The sequence below is a fragment of the Hemiscyllium ocellatum genome, chromosome 16, assembly GCF_020745735.1.
Source record: "Hemiscyllium ocellatum isolate sHemOce1 chromosome 16, sHemOce1.pat.X.cur, whole genome shotgun sequence".
NCBI lineage: Eukaryota > Metazoa > Chordata > Chondrichthyes > Orectolobiformes > Hemiscylliidae > Hemiscyllium > Hemiscyllium ocellatum.
Window position 1 is genome coordinate 5,023,614 of NC_083416.1, and position 17,906 is coordinate 5,041,519.

The 17,906-nt window shown below is 51.2% G+C and overlaps 1 protein-coding gene across 1 annotated transcript in view; it reads left to right on the forward strand.

Annotated features, from left to right (window-relative positions):
• Positions 1–4,831: 4,831 nt before the first annotated feature.
• mchr2b (melanin concentrating hormone receptor 2b) overlaps positions 4,832–17,906 on the forward strand; it is a 48,971-nt gene continuing 35,896 nt past the window's right edge. Inside the window, exon 1 of the mRNA XM_060837469.1 lies at positions 4,832–5,229. Within this exon, the coding sequence (XP_060693452.1) occupies positions 4,832–5,229 (398 nt within the window). The remainder of the gene's footprint in view (positions 5,230–17,906) is intronic.

Here is a 17,906-nt window from a genome sequence, read left to right on the forward strand (position 1 = left end):
GAAACCTTCAGATTAATTTGTAAAGGGGGAGACAAGTGAGTGGTGCATGTAATTAAATGCACAAATATGCAACATCAATAATAAGAATGAGAAAAATATCTTGCGAGGAGATGGTGTACAGGATTGGAAAGGGTTAATACTGAGGAGTGACATCAGCATCACCCATCAGGATGATGTCATCTGACACACAACCGGAAAAGCTAAGAGACTTGAAGAAGTGAATCTCCTCAAACTCTCTGTCACAACCTCTAGCTAGTTACTAACTTACAATTGGTTATACCTTGTTAACTAGAAGACAAGGGTGTTGCCAGGGTTGGAGGCTGAGAGAAAGCATCACCTGTCCATCCAGTCAGCCATCTTGGCCTTCTCCATGGTGACATGAGTATCCAAACAGCCCAGACTGGACGATGAATGAGTAAAGCTGTGAGTGCCAGCTGTGAAAAACTATAGCAGGTTGGTGATTGAAAAGGTGCAGCGCGAAATGTGCAGGCTAGGTGGATTGACCATGCTAAATTGCCGATAATGAGCAGTGTCGTTGGATTAGACATGGGAAATGCAGGGCTCCAGGGATAAGGTGGGTCTCAGGGGCATGCTCTTTGGAAGAGCGATGTGGACTCGATGGGCTGAATGGCCTGCTTCCTATCACTGTAGTGATAAAAACAAGATGTGCAGTGAGAATGGAGAAAGGAACTGAGCAGAGAAATTATATTTCACAAATCTTCAGATTCTTAAAAAAATGTTCTACAAGTACTTAGTGTCATGAATTCTTGTTGTTCACAATACAAAAGAAATGAAAAGATATTGGAATCCCACAGGATCATGATTAGATTATGTTTAGGATTATGGTGCAGCTTTGAAGCATACTCACATAGATAGAAAGGATATTAAATGTTTCGTAAATGAGCATTGTAGTTCCATTGGGATATTAGGAATGATGAGGCTGCAGAGTTGGGAAAAGAAACTTGAAGTGTGTGGGCTTCATCATTAAATCTGCAAAAAGTGAGAGAGATAGTGAGAGTCTGTGAGTGTGCGTGTGAGAGACAGAGTCAGGCTGTGTGAGAAAGTGTGTGTGAGAGACAGCAAGTGAGGCAATGTATCCAATTTTGAATCACGGAATCAGAGCATTGTTCTGGTGTAGAAGGAGACCTTGTCACCCATTATGTTTGTATTAGCTCCCTGAGAATTGGACTTATTGTCAATCTCCTATCCTTTCTCTGTAAGCCCACGGATCGTTTTATTTCAATAATCTTCCAATGTCCTCTGGAGTGCTTCAACTGAACCTGCCTCCACTGTACTTTCAGACAGCGCTTTCCAGATCCTAACTACTCACTGCGTCACAAGCTGTTTCTTTTCTCGTGTTGTATTTGCTTCTTTTCAAAAACACCTTAACTCTGTGTCCCCAGGTTTTCGCTGCAAATGTGTTGCTGGTCAAAGCACAGCAGGCCAGGCAGCATCTCAGGAATAGAGAATTCGACGTTTCGAGCATAAGCCCTTCATCAGGAATAAGAGAGAGAGAGCCAAGCAGGCTAAGATAAAAGGTAGGGAGGAGGGACTAGGGGGAGGGGCGATGGAGGTGGGATAGGTGGAAGGAGGTCAAGGTGAGGGTGATAGGCCGGAGTGGGGTGGGGGCGGAGAGGTCAGGAAGAGGATTGCAGGTTAGGAGGGCGGTGCTGAGTTGAGGGAACCGACTGAGACAAGGTGGGGGGAGGGGAAATGAGGAAACTGGAGAAATCTGAATTCATACCTTGTGGTTGGAGGGTTCCCAGGCGGAAGATGAGGCGCTCCTCCTCCAGCCGTCGTGTAGTTGTGTTCTGCCGGTGGAGGAGTCCAAGGACCTGCATGTCCTCGGTGGAGTGGGAGGGAGAGTTAAAGTGTTGAGCCACGGGGTGATTGGGTTGGTTGGTTCGGGCGGCCCGGAGGTGTTCTCTGAAGCGTTCCGCAAGTAAGCGGCCTGTCTCACCAATATAGAGGAGGCCACATCGGGTGCAGCGGATGCAATAGATGATGTGTGTGGAGGTACAGGTGAACTTGTGGCGGTTTTCGATCATTTTAAAAGTGGGAGCAGTGTTTGTCCAGACTCCTCGTGATTTTGAAAATTTCTATAAAACCTTCTGTTAGCTTTCTGCTCTCCCTGTAAGGCAGTACTAACTTTATCAACCCATCCTCAAAACTGAAGTTTCTCATCCCTGGAAACATCATCATAAACATTTTGTATACTCTCTCCAATGGGTTCACATCCTTCTTATAGTGTGATGCCCAGAACTGTGCACAACATTCCAGCTGAGGTCTAACTCGTGTCTTATACAAGTTCAGCATAACCATCCTGCTCTTGATTTGGAGATGCCGGTGTTGGACTGGGGTGTACAAAGTTAAAAATCACACAACACCAGGTTATAGTCCAACAGGTTTAACTGGAAGCACACTAGCTTTCGGAGTGACGCTCCTTCATCAGGTGATAGTGGAGGGTTCGATCGTAACACAGAATTTATAGCAAAATTTGCAGTGTAATGTAGCTGATAATGCACACTGATAGCACACTATCACCTGATGAAGGAGCGTCGCTCCGAAAGCTAGTGTGCTTCCAATTAAACCTGTTGGACTATAACCTGGTGTTGTGTGATTTTTACTTTGTACATCCTACTCTTGTAATCTATGTTTCCTACAATGAAAGCCAGAATACGATATGGTTTATTGACAGGTCTATGTACTTGTCCTGATATCTTTAATGGCTTCTGCACATACGCACATGATTCACATTGCTCATGCAAACCCTTCAGAGTCATCCCTTTATGTTTTAGTGTCACCTTTGTACCAAAATGTATCACCTCAGTTAACAGAGTCCATTTGGTGAATAGAATGAGCGCATTATTACAGGTGGGCTGGTTAGTGCTTATTTATTGGAAGTTAAAAATCACACAACACCAGGATATCTGGCCCCTCCACATCATAGTTATTGGATGTTTTTTTTGCAATTTTCAAATTTGGAAGTGAAACCAGAGATCATGCTCCAATAGAATACTGTTAATTCAACATATTCCCATCTATGCACAGTATTATGATTCTGTATTTATATAGGTGAGGCAGAACTTGATGTTCAAGTTGTTTGGATATTATTTTTATCTGGATATTACATAAGGCCAGGTTCAAAGTAACACAACTGGTTGCATATATGAACAACCGAGTTGTGTGTAATTGTCAGACTAAGCACTAGTTGTAATGGGTTTTTCATAGGATTTAGAAATACAGGCAAAAAAGTAAAGAGATTTTCTTCAACTTACATAAACAATTCCACCCCACCGTGACTACAGTACCCAATCTGGACTCACAAAGGATGTGGGAAGGGTTGGAGATGGCGAGTGGTGAGTGGGGGTTCCAGAAATGGTAATAACATAGCAGAGGTTGTGATTCCATTCCTGGGCCCTGTGGAGTTGAGCTGGCTAGACCACAAATTCAGGATTTCTGTGCTAATCAGAAGTTTACCATCAAGACAGTTTATCATCAAAACACCCGCAGAATTGGGAATTCCATTTCTGACATTACAACAGTGACTAAACTTCAAAGGTGCTTAATCAGTGCTGAGGCACTTTGTGATGGTCCCGGGATGTGACGGGCACTGTATAAATGCACATCTTTTTGTTGCAGGGAACTCATTTCCTGCATTATGTCAACAGTGAAAACAGGTTCAAATATATTAGTGGGAATGAACAGAGCAGCAAAGTAGGGAGTCCCTCCTTGCCCCCACTAAAACAGGACAGGGAGGAGTTTTGCCCAGATCACTGAGGTACCCCCTGGTAAATATCAGCTGTTCCCCAAAAGGCCCCACTTTGTGTTCAGTACTGGTCTCCCTCCTATCGGAAAGATGCTGTGAAACTTGAAAAGGTTCAGAAACGATTTACAAGGATGCTGCCAAGGTTGGAGGGTTTGAGCTACAGGGAGAGGCTGAACAGGCTGGGGCTGTTTTCCCTGGAGCGTCAGAGGCTGGGGGGTGACCTTATAGAGGTTTACAAAATCATGAGGGTCACGGATAGGGTAAATGGACAAGGTCTTTTCCCTGAGGTGGGGGAGTCCAGAACTAGAGGGCATAGGTTTAAGTGAGAGGGGAAAGATATAAAGGGGACCTAAGGGGTAACATTTTCACGCTGAGAGGTGGTACCTGTGTGGAATGAACTGCCAGAGGAAGTGGAGGAGGTAGGTCCAATGACAACATTTAAAAGGCATCTGGATGGGTATATGAATAGGAAGGGTTTGGAGGGATATGGACCAAGTGCTGACAAATGGAACTAAATTAATTAAGATATCTGGTCACTGAAGGATCTGCTACCATGCATATACAGCTCATGACAATCAATATGAGTTCTACGTGTCCCTAGCATGTTTTCTGGTATGTCTGTGTGTCATTAGTATGTTTTGCTCTCCCCCCTCCCACCCCTTTCAGTTCAAGCCTGGACACCCCCCTTTCCTGTCTGACTTCCAGAGTTGAGGTTTTGAAGGGGCTGTGCAGGGCAGTTACACAGAATCCTCCCTCAGGCGAATCATCGCTCAACATTTACTTCACAAACTCAGCTCCCGCCCCCACCCACACCCCCCTCTCCCCGGTGCACGGCTGGAGCAGCAGCCCTGATGGATATATAAGGATGCACTCAGCCAGGAGATCAAGTGGGATTTCACTGCAGCATTAATGTGAACTAAAAGCTGCAGTGGTCTCAAGAATGGAAGCAGATAGCTGACCAAGTGCATCGCGATCCCTGCAAAATCGAATTCCCTCTGGGAACAGTTTTCCAGGGAAGCTCTGTGCAGTTTGCAAACAGGAGTTCCCCCCCCCCCCCCGGATATGGAGAATCTGACAGGGAGCTGGGGCTTCAACGCTTCGGCAGGATTTGGCACAGCGAATATCTCGGGAGCTGGGGATGTCGAGCTGTTAGACCAGAACACCGTGATGCACATTTTACCCTCGGTCTACGGGGTCCTGTGCATTGTCGGGGTCGGGGCGAACTGCCTGGTCATCTACACCCTGCTGGCTTGCAAAGCCAAGGGGGTCTCAGACATCTATGTTCTGAGCTTGGCCATTGCAGACCTGCTGTTTCTCCTGGGGATGCCCTTCACAATCCACCAACTGGTCAGGGACAGGCACTGGGTGTTCGGCCAGTTCATGTGCAAGGCCATAACTGTGCTAGATGTCACCAACCAATTCACCACAGTGGGCATTGTCACCGTACTGTGTGTGGACAGGTAAGTGCATTGGAAAGAGGGTGGTGGTGGGGGGGGCAAAGGAGGAGGCATTTCAATGAGAATTCATCCTCCCCTTTTCCAACACACACACATCCTTCAACCCCCCCCCCCCCCAAGATAAAAACAAAACTTTCAAGACCGTTGAGTGTTTGCTAAAGTTAGAAAGTGTTTAGAGAAAAAGTTTTGTTTTTATCTTGGAGGGGATTGGGAAGGGGCCACGTCCTACTTCAGTTAATACTGGAGTGAGAGGAATGGGAGATGTCTTTTCTCTAGGATGGGGGATTCCGAGACGAGGGGGCACATTTCTAAGGTGAGAGGAGAGGGATTTTAAAAAAAGACAAGGGGCAATTATTTACTTCGAACGTCCCGAGGAAGTGGTGGGTGTGGGTACAATTACAATGTTTAAAAGGCATTTGGATAAGTACATGAATAGGAAGGGTTTGGAAGGGGTGTAGACCAGGAGCAGGGGGGTGGGACTAGGTTAGTTTGGGATTATGGTCAGCATGGACTGGTTGGACCGAGGAGGCAGTGTGCTGACTCAGTGGTTAGCACTGCTGCCTCACAGCACCAGCATCCCAGATTCGATTCCAGCCTCAGGCAACTGTCTGTGTGGAGTTTGCACATTCTCCCTGCGTCTGCGTGGGTTTCCTCCGGATGCTCCGGTTTCCTCCCACAGTCCAAAGATGCGCAGATGAGGTGAATTGGCCATGCTAAATTGCCGGTAGTGTTAGGTACATTAGTCAGAGGGAAATGGAACTGTGTGGGTTACTCTTCGGAGGGTCGGTGTGGACTTGTTGGGCTGAAGGGCCTGTCCCTACACTGTAGGGAATCTAATCTAATCTGTTTCCATGCTGTGTGACTCTATGTTGTGAAACTTGAATGGGTTCAGAAAAGATTTACAAGGGCATTGCTGAGGTTGGAGGATTTGAGCTGAATAGACTGGAGTGTTGAACGCTGAGGAGTGGCCTTACAGAGGTTTATAAAATCATGGGGGTGAATGGATAGGTGAATAACCATGGTTTTTTTTCCCCTGGGGTGGGGGAGTCCAAAACTAGAGGTTTAAGGTAGGACAAAAAAGATTTAAAAGGGACCTAAGGGGCTATTTTTTCACACAGAGGTTTGTGCATGTATGGAATGAGGAAGTGGTGGAGGCTGGTACAATTACAACATTTAAAAGGCATCTGGATGGGTATGTGGATAGGAAAGGGTTAGGGGAATAAGGTCTGGATGCTGGCAAATGGGACTGGATTGGGTTGGGATATCTGGTCGGCATGGACAAGTTGGACAGAAGGGTCTGTTGCTGTGCTGAACATCTCTATGACTCTATGACTCCAACTATTCCAAATAAAAAAAAAATTGACATTAACTGCACAGACTGGAACTGATCATTTACCAACAATACCCTGGCCCCCCCACAGTCCGAGAAGATTGATAGTCATTGTTGTTTTTGTTTTGAAGAGGTATTATTCTGAGTAATTAACTAAATGCCATCTACATCTGCATGGAACATGCTTTTGGGATGAGGTTGATGAAAACAAAACAGAAATCAGAGGAGCAGAAAATAAAAGAGATTGCTTATTCGCTCTCTGCTGTGAATCTGTATAATCAGAGATTTCTCTTTCACCAGGAACAAATGGTGTGAAAACTGAAAGAACTGTGAATGCTAGAAATCAGAAAATAAAAATAAATTGCTGGAAAAGCTCTAGGTTTGGCAGCATCAGTGGAGAGAAATCAGAGTTGAACGTTTCAGGTCCTGTTCTGAGGAAGGGTCACTGGACCTGAAACGTAAACTCTTGATTTCTCTCTGCAGAGAAAGTGTGCGAATATTTTCAGCACCGGGTCTGTAATGTAGAAAATACAATCAGAAACACAGTACTGCTGAGAGAAGCAGGTGAAGGGTGGGTCCCGAAACAGGCAGTCAGTACCACTGAATGAGTCGATGAGGGATTTATTTATTATCACCTGCATTTAACAGTGGACAACAGTGAGGACTGCAGATGCTGGAACCAGAGTTTAGATCAGAGTGGTGCTGGAAAAGCACAGCAGGTCAGTCAGCATTCGAGGAGCAGGAATATCGACGTTTTGGGCATGAGCCCTTCGTCAGGAATAGAGACAGGAAGCCCCCAGGGTGGAGAGATAAATGGGCTGTGAACAACACAGTAAAATACTGCGAAAAGCTTCAACAAGTCAAAGCTCTAAATCGGTGGAAGACCAATTTTGATGGTATTAGGCAAGACCTTTCAAAAACTGATGGACGCAGATATTTGCCGGTAAAAGGACGATTGGAAAATGAGATAACAAGAATCCAGAGACAGTATATTCCTGTCAGGGTGAAAGAAAAAGCTGGTAGGTACAGGGAATGCTGGATGACTAAAGAAATTGAGATTTTGGTCAAGAAAAGAAAGGAAGCATATGTCAGGTATAGACAGCATAGATCGAGTGAATCCTTAGAGTATAAAGGCAGTAGGAGTATACTTAAGTGGGAAGTCAGGAGGGCAAAAAGGGGACATGAAATAGCCTCGGCAAATAGGGTTATGAACAGTGCAAAGGGATTCTACAAATATATTAAGACAAAAGAATAATTAGGGAAGGAATAGGGCACCTTAAAGATCAGCAAGGCCGCTTATTTGTGGAACTACAGCAGATAGGGTAGATCCTAAACAACCATTTTGTATCAGTGTTTACTGTGGAAACAGACAAGAAAGATATAGAATGCAGGGTAATACATAGCAACATCTTGAAAAGTGTCCATACTACAGAGGAGGAGGAAGTGCTGGATGTCTTAAAACACATAAAGGTGAATAAATCCCACAGGGCATGAACAGCTGCACCCTAGAACTCTGTGGGAAATTATGGAAGTGATTGCTGGGCCCCTTGCTGAGATATTTGGATCATCGATAGCAGTGGGTGAGGTGCTGAAAGACTGGAGGTTGGCTAACATGGTGCAATTATTTAAGAAATGTGGTAAGGACAAGCCGCAGAACTATAGACCGGTGAAACTGACGTCAGTAGTGGGCAAGTTGCTGGAGAGAATCCTGAGGGACAGGATTTATATGCATTTGAAAAGGCAAGGACTGATTAGGGATAGTCAACATGGCTTTGTGTGTGGGAAATCATGTCTCACGAACTTGATTGAGTTTTTTGAAGAAGTAATGAAGATTGATGAGGGCAGAGCAGTGGATGTGATCTCTATGGACTTCAGTAAGGCTTTTGACAAGGTTCCCCATGGGAGACTGATGAGCAAGGTTAGATCTCATGGAATACAGGGAGAACTAGCCATTTGGATACAGAACTGGCTCAAAGGTAGAAGACAGAGGGTGGTGGTGGAGGGTTGTTTTTCAGACTGGAGGCCTGTGATCAGTGGAGTGTTGCAAGATCTGGTGCTGGGTCCACTGCTTTTCAACATTTATATAAATGATTTGGATGTGAGCATAGGAGATCTGGTTCATAAGTTTGCAGATGACACCAAAATTGGAGGTGCAGAGGACAGCGAGGGAGTTACCTCAGAGTACAATGGGACCTTGATCAGATGGGCCAATGGGCTGAGGAGTGGCAGAAAAGATTTACGAGGATGTTGCCAGGGTTGGAGGGTTTGAGCTATAGGGAGAGGCTGAATAGGCTGGGGCTGTTTTCCCTGGAGCGTCGGAGGCTGAGGGGAGACCTTATAGAGGTTTATAAAATCATGAGGGGCAAGGATAGGATAAATAGACAAGGACTTTTCCCTGGGGTGGGGTGGGGGGTGTAGGGAGAATTATAACATTTAAAAGCCATCTGGATGAGTATAAGAATAGAATGGTTTAGAGGGGTATGGGGCAGCATTTTTACACAGTGAGTGGTTCGTGTGTGGAATGAACTTCCTGAGAAGGTGGTGGATATGGGTACAATTGCAACATTTAAAAGACATTTGGATAAGTACATGACTAGGAAAGGTTTGGAGGGATATGGGCCAGGTCAAGGCAGGTGGGACTGGTTTAGTTTGGGAAAATGGTCAGCGTGGACTGGATGGGCCGAAGGGTCTGTTTCCTTGCTGTAGGACTCTATGCCTCTGTGACTGTCAGTGAGGCAGGTAGGGAGGAGTGTCAGCCTCTGCTATAGTCTAGCAGGTGTGAGGTTCTCTCATCCTGTCAGGACTTTGGATTGGAAGTGCAAATTAACCGTATTGGTGTGTTAAAAGCCATTCAGAAGGAGTGGGGGAAGCAAAAAGGACTATGATTGGATAACGAGGGGAAGATTTGCTCCACGTCTGTTATATCAATACCTTTTATCATCTTGAATACCTCAGTTTTATCTCCCCTTGTTCTTCCAAGTTCCAGAGGGTATAAGCCTAAACTGTTCAATCTCTCTTCATACGACAAACCTCTCGACTCTGGGATCAATCTAGTGAAGGAATGATAAGGAAAGATATGATCAGGAAATATCAATAAATATGGCTGATTTTAAACAATGTATGAACTGAAGAAATCAGATTAGCCGGGAGATGTCTGAGTAAGGAATCCTGGAATGCTTTTCTGATACTTTCTTCTAACAGTCGGTTGTCGAACTGACAGAGGACTGGTTTTATCAAACTTGATATTGTGGGATGTGACTAGATCAATTCACAGCTTCAGAGTTAAGCCTGCTTTCTTAGGAAGCAGCAACTCGAATGACTTGAATTTTACATCGAGTTTGAATGGGAAAAGGTTGGGGTTAAGACCAGTATCTTAAACCGAAGTAAGGGCATGGAAGCTGATCTTTCTTCACCAGGGAATAGATCACTGGGGATGTGGTGGCTGAAATTTGAGGGATATTTCAGAATAAGTGTATTCGTAGTATAAATAAAAATTCTAAAGGAAAGAGCCAGAATCTGTGATTAACTAAAGAAGTTAGGGCAAGTACTAAACTTAAGGAAAAAGGAAATAATTGTGCAAAAGTTGAGTGACAGGTTAGATAGAGTCATGGAGATGTACAACACAGAAACAGACCCTTTGTCCAACATGTCCATGCTGACCAGATATCTGAAATTAATCTCGTCCCATTTGCCAGCATTTGGTCCATATCCCTCCAAACCCTTCCTATTCACCTACCCTTCCAGATGCCTTTTAAATATTGTTGATTAGTGATAATACAGCAGAGAATGGCTAAAAGAGTAATGAAGAGGCAAGAATTGAAGTATGTGAGGGTGCAAGGTGGAAATGTAAAAATGGATAGCAAGAAAAATACCAAGTTCTCTGGAGAGTGAGAATGGGCAGTTGATAGTTGATAATAAGCAAATAGTGGATACATTAAACAAAAATATTTTGCTTGTCTTCACTATACAGAATGCAAAAAAAAACATTCTAGTAAATGAGAAGGTGGAAGAGAAGAGGAATTTAGAAAAAGCATGAGAAGAAGGGTATGGATTAAATTGATGGAGTTGTGAGCTGACAAGTATCCAGGTCCAGATGGATTTCATCCAAGGGTCTTAACGAGGCTGCTAATGAGATAAATAGATACTTGGTGTTGATTTGTCAAAATCCCTTAGATTCAGGCATAGTTCCATTAAACTGGGAAGTAGCAAACGCACCCCTCTATTCCATGAGGAAGAGAGGTAGGAAACAGGAAATTATCTCTCTTGGGGATAGTGTTAGAATCAATCATCTAAGTTGCACACTTAGTAAACTTAGAAAAGAATCATTAAAGGGAAACTATGTTTCACCAATTTATTAGAAGTCAGTGAAGAAGTAATATGTGCTGTAGACAAAGAAGAACCAAATGATGTACTATACTTAGGTTTCTAGAAGGCACTTGACAGCATAACATCAAAGGTTATTGTGGAAAATAAAATTTCATGATGTAGTGGAGAGGTATATAGCGTAGAAGGCATAAGAGGGTGCAGGTGGATATACAGAGGAGCCTCGATTATCCGAATACCAATTATCTGAAAATGGGATTATCCAAAGGAGATCTCGAGGTCCCGACAGAAACATTACATCAAAATCGTGCTTCCAACACTGAACGTGTCTTTTGTTTACAGTGATTAGAAGTGCTGCCAAGAACAGTCCTGGAGTGATGGGAGCACAGGCACCGTCTCTAAATGACCGGCCTCCCACCCTCTCTCTCTCTCTCTCTCTCTTCTCACACTTTCCCTGGAGATCTACACAGTCGTGCACAAACACCCCGCCTCCCCAGATAATCTCTCCAACATTGCCCTGTACAGGGCACAGGGGTGTGTGTGTGTGTGTGTGTGTGTGTGTGTGTGTGTGTGTGCGTGTGCGCGCGCGCGCGCGTGTGCGCTATTTGGAGACTGGTGTTGGACAGGATTTGGGGGCAGGAGGGGGGCAGTGTTGGATGGGGTTTGGGGGCGGGAGCGGGTGGTGTTGGATGGGGTTTGTGGCGGGAGGGGGGTGTGTTGGATGAGGTTTGGGGGCGGGAGGGGGCGGTGATGGATTGGGTTTGGGGATGGGAGGGGGGCAGTGTTGGATGAGTTTGGGGGCTGGAGGGAGTGGTGTTGGATGGGGTTTGGAGGTGGGAGGGCGCTGGTGTTGGATGGCGTTTGGGGTGGGAGGGGGCAGTGTTGGATGGGGTTTGGGGGCTGGAGTGGAGGTGGAATTGGATAGGGTTGGGGGCGGGAGGGGGGCAGTGTTGGATGGGGTTTGGGGTGGGAAGGGGGTGCGGTGTTGGGGTTTGGGGGCAGGAGGAGGGCGGTGGTGAATGGGGTTTGGGGGCTATAGGGGGGCAGTGTTGGATCGAGATTGGGTGCTGGAGGAGGGCAGTGTTGGATGGGGTTTGGGAGTGGGTGGGGTGCGGTGTTGGATTGGGATTGGGGGCCAGAGGGGAGTGGTGTTGGATTGGGATTGGGGACGGGAGGGGGGTGCGGTGTTGGAGGCGGGAGTGTGGTGCTGTGTTGGATGGGGTTTGGAGGCGGGAGGGGGGCGGCGATGGATGGGGATTTGGGCGGGAGGGGTGGTGTTGAATGGGGTTTGTGGGTGGGAAGGAGGGGTGATGCTGGATCGGGATTGAGGGGCCAAAGGGGGGTGGTGTTGGATGGCGTTTGGGGCGGGAGGGGGGTGGTGTCTGATGGGGTTTGGGGGCAGGAGGGGGTTGGTGTAGGATGGGGTTTGGGGGCAGAAGGGGGGCGGTGTTGGATGGAGTTTGTGGGTGGGAAGGGGGGTGGTGTTGGATGGGACTTGGGGACTGGAGGGGGGCAGTGATGGATGACGTTTGGAGGCGTGAGGGGGTGCGGTGTTGGATGGGGTTTGGGGGCGGGAGGAGATTGGTGTTGGATGGGGTTTGGGGGCAGGAGGGGGATGGTGTTGGATGGGGTTTGGGGGCAGGAGGAGGGTGGTGGTGAATGGGGATTGGGGGTTATAGGGGAGCAGTGTTGAATCAGGATTGGGGGCTGGAGGGGGCAGTGTTGGATGGGGTTTGGGGGTGGGAGGGGGGTGGTGTTGGATGGGGTTTGGGGGTGGGAGGGGGTTGATGTTGGATGGGGTTTGGGGGCTGGAGGGGGGCAGTGTTGAATGGGGTTTGGGGGTGGGAGGGGGTTGATGTTGGATGGGGTTTGGGGGCAGGAGGGGGGCAGTGTTGAATGGGGTTTGGGGGTGGGAGGGGGGTGGTGTTGGATGGGGTTTGGGGGCAGGAGGGGGGCAGTGTTGGATCAGGATTGGGGGCCAGAGGGGGGCATTGTTGGATGGGGATTAGGGGTGGAAAGGGGATTGTGTTGGATGTGGTTTGTGGACTGGAGGGGGGCAGTGTTGAATGGGGTTTGGGGGTGGGAGGGGGACAGTGTTGGATGGGGTTTGGGGGCAGATGAGGGACGGTGTTGGATGGGGTTTGTGCGTGGGAAGGGGGCGGTGACGGATGGTGTTTGGGGGCAGGAGGGGATGGTGTTGTATCTGGGTTGGGGCAGGACGGGAGTGCAGTGTTGGATGGGGTTTGGGGGCGGGAAGGGGGACGATGATGAATGGTGTTTGGGGGCAGGAGGGGGGCAGTGTTGGATCGGGTTTGGGGTCCGGAGGCGGATGGTGTTTGATGGGGTTTGGAGGCGGGAAGGGGTGGTGTTGAATGGGGCTTGGGGTCAGGAGGGGGCAGTGATGGATGACGTTTGGAGGCGTGAGGGGGTGCGGTGATGGATGTGGTTTGGGGGTGGGAGGGGGTTACGGTGTTGGATGGGGTTTGGGGGTGGGAGGAGGGTGGTGGTGAATGGGGTTTGGGGGCAGGAGGAGGGTGGTGGTGAATGGGGTTTGGAGGCGGGAGGGGTGCAGTGTTGGATGGGGTTTGGGGATGGGAGGGGGTGGTGATGGATGGGGTTTGGGGGTGGGAGTAGGTGCTGTTGGATGGGGTTTGTGGGCGGGAGAGGGTGATGTTGGATGGGGTTTGGGGATGGGAGGGGAGTGATGTTGGATGGGGTTTAGGGATGGGAGGGGAGTGATGTTGGATGGGGTTTGGGGATGGGAGGGGAGTGATGTTGGATAGGGTTTGGGGATGGGAGGGGAGTGATGTTGGATGGGGTTTGGGGATGGGAGTGGGTGGTGTTGGATGGGGTTTGGGGGCAGGAGAGGGATGGTCGTGAATGGGGTTTGGGGGCCGGAAGGGGGCAGTGTTGGATGGGGTTTGTGGGCGGGAAGGGGGGTGGTGATAGATGGTGTTTAGTGGCTGGAGGGGGGTTGTGTTGGATGGGGTTTGGGGGGGAGGGGGTTGGTGTAGGATGGGATTTGGGGCGGGAGTGGGCAGCATTGGATGGGGTTTGCAAGCAGGAGAGGGGTGGTGTTGTATTCTGGGTTGGGGCGGGAGGGGAGTGCAGTGTTGGATTGGTTTTGGGGGCAGGAGAGGGGTGGTTGTGAATGGGGTTTGGGGGCCGGAGTGGGGCAGTGTTGGATGGGGTTTGTGGGCGGGAGGGGGTGGTGTTGTATCTGGGTTGGGACGGGAGGGGAGTGCAGTGTTGTATGGGGATTAGGGGCGGGAGATGGTGGTGTTGGATGGGGTTTGGGAGCGGGAGGGGGGCAGTGATGGATGACGTTTGGAGGCATGAGGGGGTGCGGTGTTGGATGGGGTTTGGGGGCAGGAGGGGGATGGTGTTGGATGGGGTTTGGGGGCAGGAGGAGGGTGGTGGTGAATGGGGTTTGGAGGTTATAGGAGAGCAGTGTTGAATCAGGATTGGGGGCCGGAGGGGGGCAGTGTTGGATGGGGTTTAGGGGCTGGAGGGGGGCAGAGTTGGATGGGGTTTAGGGGCTGGAGGGGGGCAGAGTTGAATGGTGTTTTGGGGTGGAAAGGGGGTTGTGTTGGATGGGGTTTGGGGGCGAGAGGGGGATGGTGTTGGATGAGGTTGGTGGAGGGTGTGGTGTTTGATGGGGTTTGGGGGCTATTGGCGGGCAGTGTTGAATTGGGATTGGGGCAGGAGGGGGGCAGTGTTGGATGGGGTTTGGGGGCGGGAGGGGGGACGATGATGAATGGTGTTTGGGGGCAGGAGGGGGGCAGTGTTGGATGGGGTTTGGGGGCGGGAGGGGGGACGATGATGAATGGTGTTTGGGGGCAGGAGGGGGGCAGTGTTGGATCGGGTTTGGGGGCCGGAGGCAGATGGTGTTTGATGGGGTTTGGAGGCGGGAAGGGGTGCAGTGTTGGATGGGGTTTGGGGATGGGAGGGGGGTGGTGATGGATGGGGTTTGGGGGTGGGAGTGGGTGCTGTTGGATGGGGTTTGTAGGTGGGAGGGGGTGGTGTTGGATGGGGTTTGGGGGTGGGAGTGGGTGGTGTTGGATGGGCTTTCGAGGCGGGAAGGTGTGGTGTTGGATAGGGTTTGGGGGCAGATGGGGGGCAGTGATGGATGGTGTTTGGGGGCAGGAGGGGGTGGTGTATCTGGTTTGGGGCGGGAGGGGAGTGCAGTGTTGGATTGGTTTTGGGGGCGGGAGAGGGGTGGTCGTGAATGGGGTTTGGGGGCCGGAGTGGGGCAGTGTTGGATGGGGTTTGGGGGGAGCGGGGTGTGGTTGTGGATGGGGTTTGGGGGCAGGAGGGGACAGTGTTGGATGTGGATTGCGAGTGGGAGGGGGTGGTGTTGGGTGGGGTTTGGGTCAGTGGGGTGTTGTTGGACGGGGTTTGTGGGCGGGAGGGAGGTGATGTTGGATGGGGCTTGGAGTCGGGAGGGGCAGTTGGATGGGGTTTGGGGGTGGGGGGTGCGGTGTTGGGTGGGGGGCAGTGTTGGATGTTGTTTTGGGGCTGGAGAGGGTCAGTAGAGGATGGGATTTGGGGGCAGGAGGGGGGCAACATTGGATGCGGAATGGGGGCGGGAAGGGATCAGTGCTGGATGGGGTTTGGGGGCTGGAGGGGGGCAGTGTTGGATGAGGATTGGGCCGGAGGGGGGTCAGTGTTGGATGGGGTTTGGGGGCAGAAGGGGTGTCTTGTTGGATGGGGATTGGGGGCAGGAGGTGGGCAGTGTTGGATGGGGATTGGGGCGGGAGGGGTGTGCGGTGGTGGTTGGGGTTTGGGGGCGGGAGGGTGGGCCCTGTTTGATGGGGTTTGGGGTGGGAGGTGACGGTGTTGGATGCGGTTCGGGGGGATTAGGCTGCGGTGATGGATGGTGTTTGGGGGCGGGAGGGGGCGGTGTTGGATGTGGTTTCCGGTGGGAGGGGTCAGTGTTGGATTGGGTTTGGAGGGGGATCGGGCTGCGGTGATGGATGGTGTTTGGGGCGGGAGGGGGCGGTGTTGGATGGGGTTTGGGGTGGGAGGGGGCGGTGTTGAATGGTTTTTGGGGTGGGGCAGTGTTGGATGGGGTTTGAGGGTGGGCGGGGGCAGTGATGGATGGGTTTTGAGACGGGAGGGTGGCGGTTTTGGATGGGGTTTGGGAGCAGGAGGCGGTGGTGTTGGATGGGGCTTGGGGGCAGAGGGGGACGGTGTTGGATGAGGTTTGGAGGCAGGAGGGGGTGATGTTGGACGGGGTTTGGAGGTGGGAGGGGTGGTGTTGAATGGGCTTTGGGGGCGGGAGGGGGCGGTGTTGGATGGGGCTTGGAGTGGGAAGGGAGGGTGTTGGATAAGGTTTGGTGGGGAGTGGGCTGCAGTGATGGTTTGGGTTTGGGAGTGGGAGGGGGCGGTGTTGGATGGGGTTTGGAGGGTGGGAGGGGGCAGTGTTGGATGGGGTTTGAGGTGGGAGGGGGTGGTGTTGGATGGGGTTTGGGGGGTGGGGGGGTGGTGTTGGTTGGGGTTTGGGTGTGGGGGGGTGGTGATGGTTGAGGTTTGTGGGATGGTCGGGAGCAGTGATGGTTGGGGTTTGGGGGGTAGGCGGGGGACAGTGATGGATGTGGCTTGGGTGTTGGCATTGGGCGGTGTTGGTTGGTGTTTGTGTGGTGGGCGGGGGCGGTGTTGGTTGGTGTTTGCGGGGTTGGAGGGAGCGGTGATGGATGAGGTTTTGGGGGTAGGCGGTATTGTTTAGGGTTTGGAGGATGGACGGTGGGCGGTGATGGTTGGGGATTTGGGTGTTGGGCAGGACGGTGTTGGTGGTGGTTTGGGGGTGGGCGGGATTCGGTGTTGGCTGTGGTTTGGGGGCTGGGCGGGAGGTGGTGTTCGTTGGGGTTTGGGGTGTGGGCAGGGTTCGGTGTTGGTTGTGGTTTGGGGGAGTGGACGGGGCAGTGATGGTTGGGGTTTCTGGGGGATGGGCGGTTGACGGTGTTGGTTGTGGTTTTGGGTGTGGATGGGGCAGTGATGGCTGTGGTTTGGGGGTGGGCGGGTGCGGTGTTGGTTGTGGTTTGGGGGTGGGCGGGTGCGGTGGTGGTTGGGCTTTGGGGAGTGGGCAGGGGCGGTGTTGGTTGTGGTTTGGGGGTGAGCAGGTGTGGTTTTGATTGCGGTTTGGGGGTGGGCGGGTGCGGTGGTGGTTGGGGTTTGGGGGGTGGGCCGGGGCGGTGATGGTTGGGGTTTGGGGGGTGGGTGGGGTCTGGTGTTGGTTGGTGTTTGGGGGTGGGCGGTGTTAGTTGGGGATTGGGGTGGGCGGGGGCGGTGATGGTTGTGGTTTGGGGGGCTGGGCAGGGATCGGTGATGGTTGGGTTTTGGGGGTGGGTGGGTGCGGTGTTGGTTGTGGATTGGGGGTGGGTGGGTGCGGTGTTGGTTGGGGTTTGGGGGTGGGTGGGTGCGGTGTTGGTTGGGGTTTGGGGGTGGGCAGGGGTATTGATGGTTGAGGATTGGAGGGTGGGCGGGCGTGGTGCTGGTTGGGGTTTGTGGGTGGGCAGGGGGTTCGGTGTTGGTTGTGGTTTGGGAAGTTGCCAGGGGCGGTGTTGGTTGTGGTTTAGGGGCTGGGCGGAATTGTTTGGGGTTTGGGGGTGGGCGGGGGTGGAGTTGATTGTGGCTTGGGGGGGTAGCCGGGGGTGGTGATGGATGGGGTTTGGGGGTTGGTGGGGGTGGTGATAGATGGAGTTTGGGGCTGCGTGGGGGCGGTGTTGGTTGGGGTTTGGTGGTGAGCGGTGTTGGTTGGGGTTTGGGGGTGAGTGGGGGTGGTGATGGATCGGGTTTGGGGCGTGGGCGGGCGATTTGGGTTGGGATTTGGGGGTGGGCGGGGGGTGGTGTTGGTTGGGTTTGGGGTGGGCGGTGTTGGTTGGGGTTTGGAGGGTGGGTGGTGTTGGTTGGGGTTTGGAGGGTGGGTGGTGTTGGTTGGGGTTTGGGGGTGGGTGGTGTTGGTTGGGTTTGGGGGTGGACGGTGTTGGTTGGGGTTTGGAGGGTGGGTGGTGTTGGTTGGGGTTTG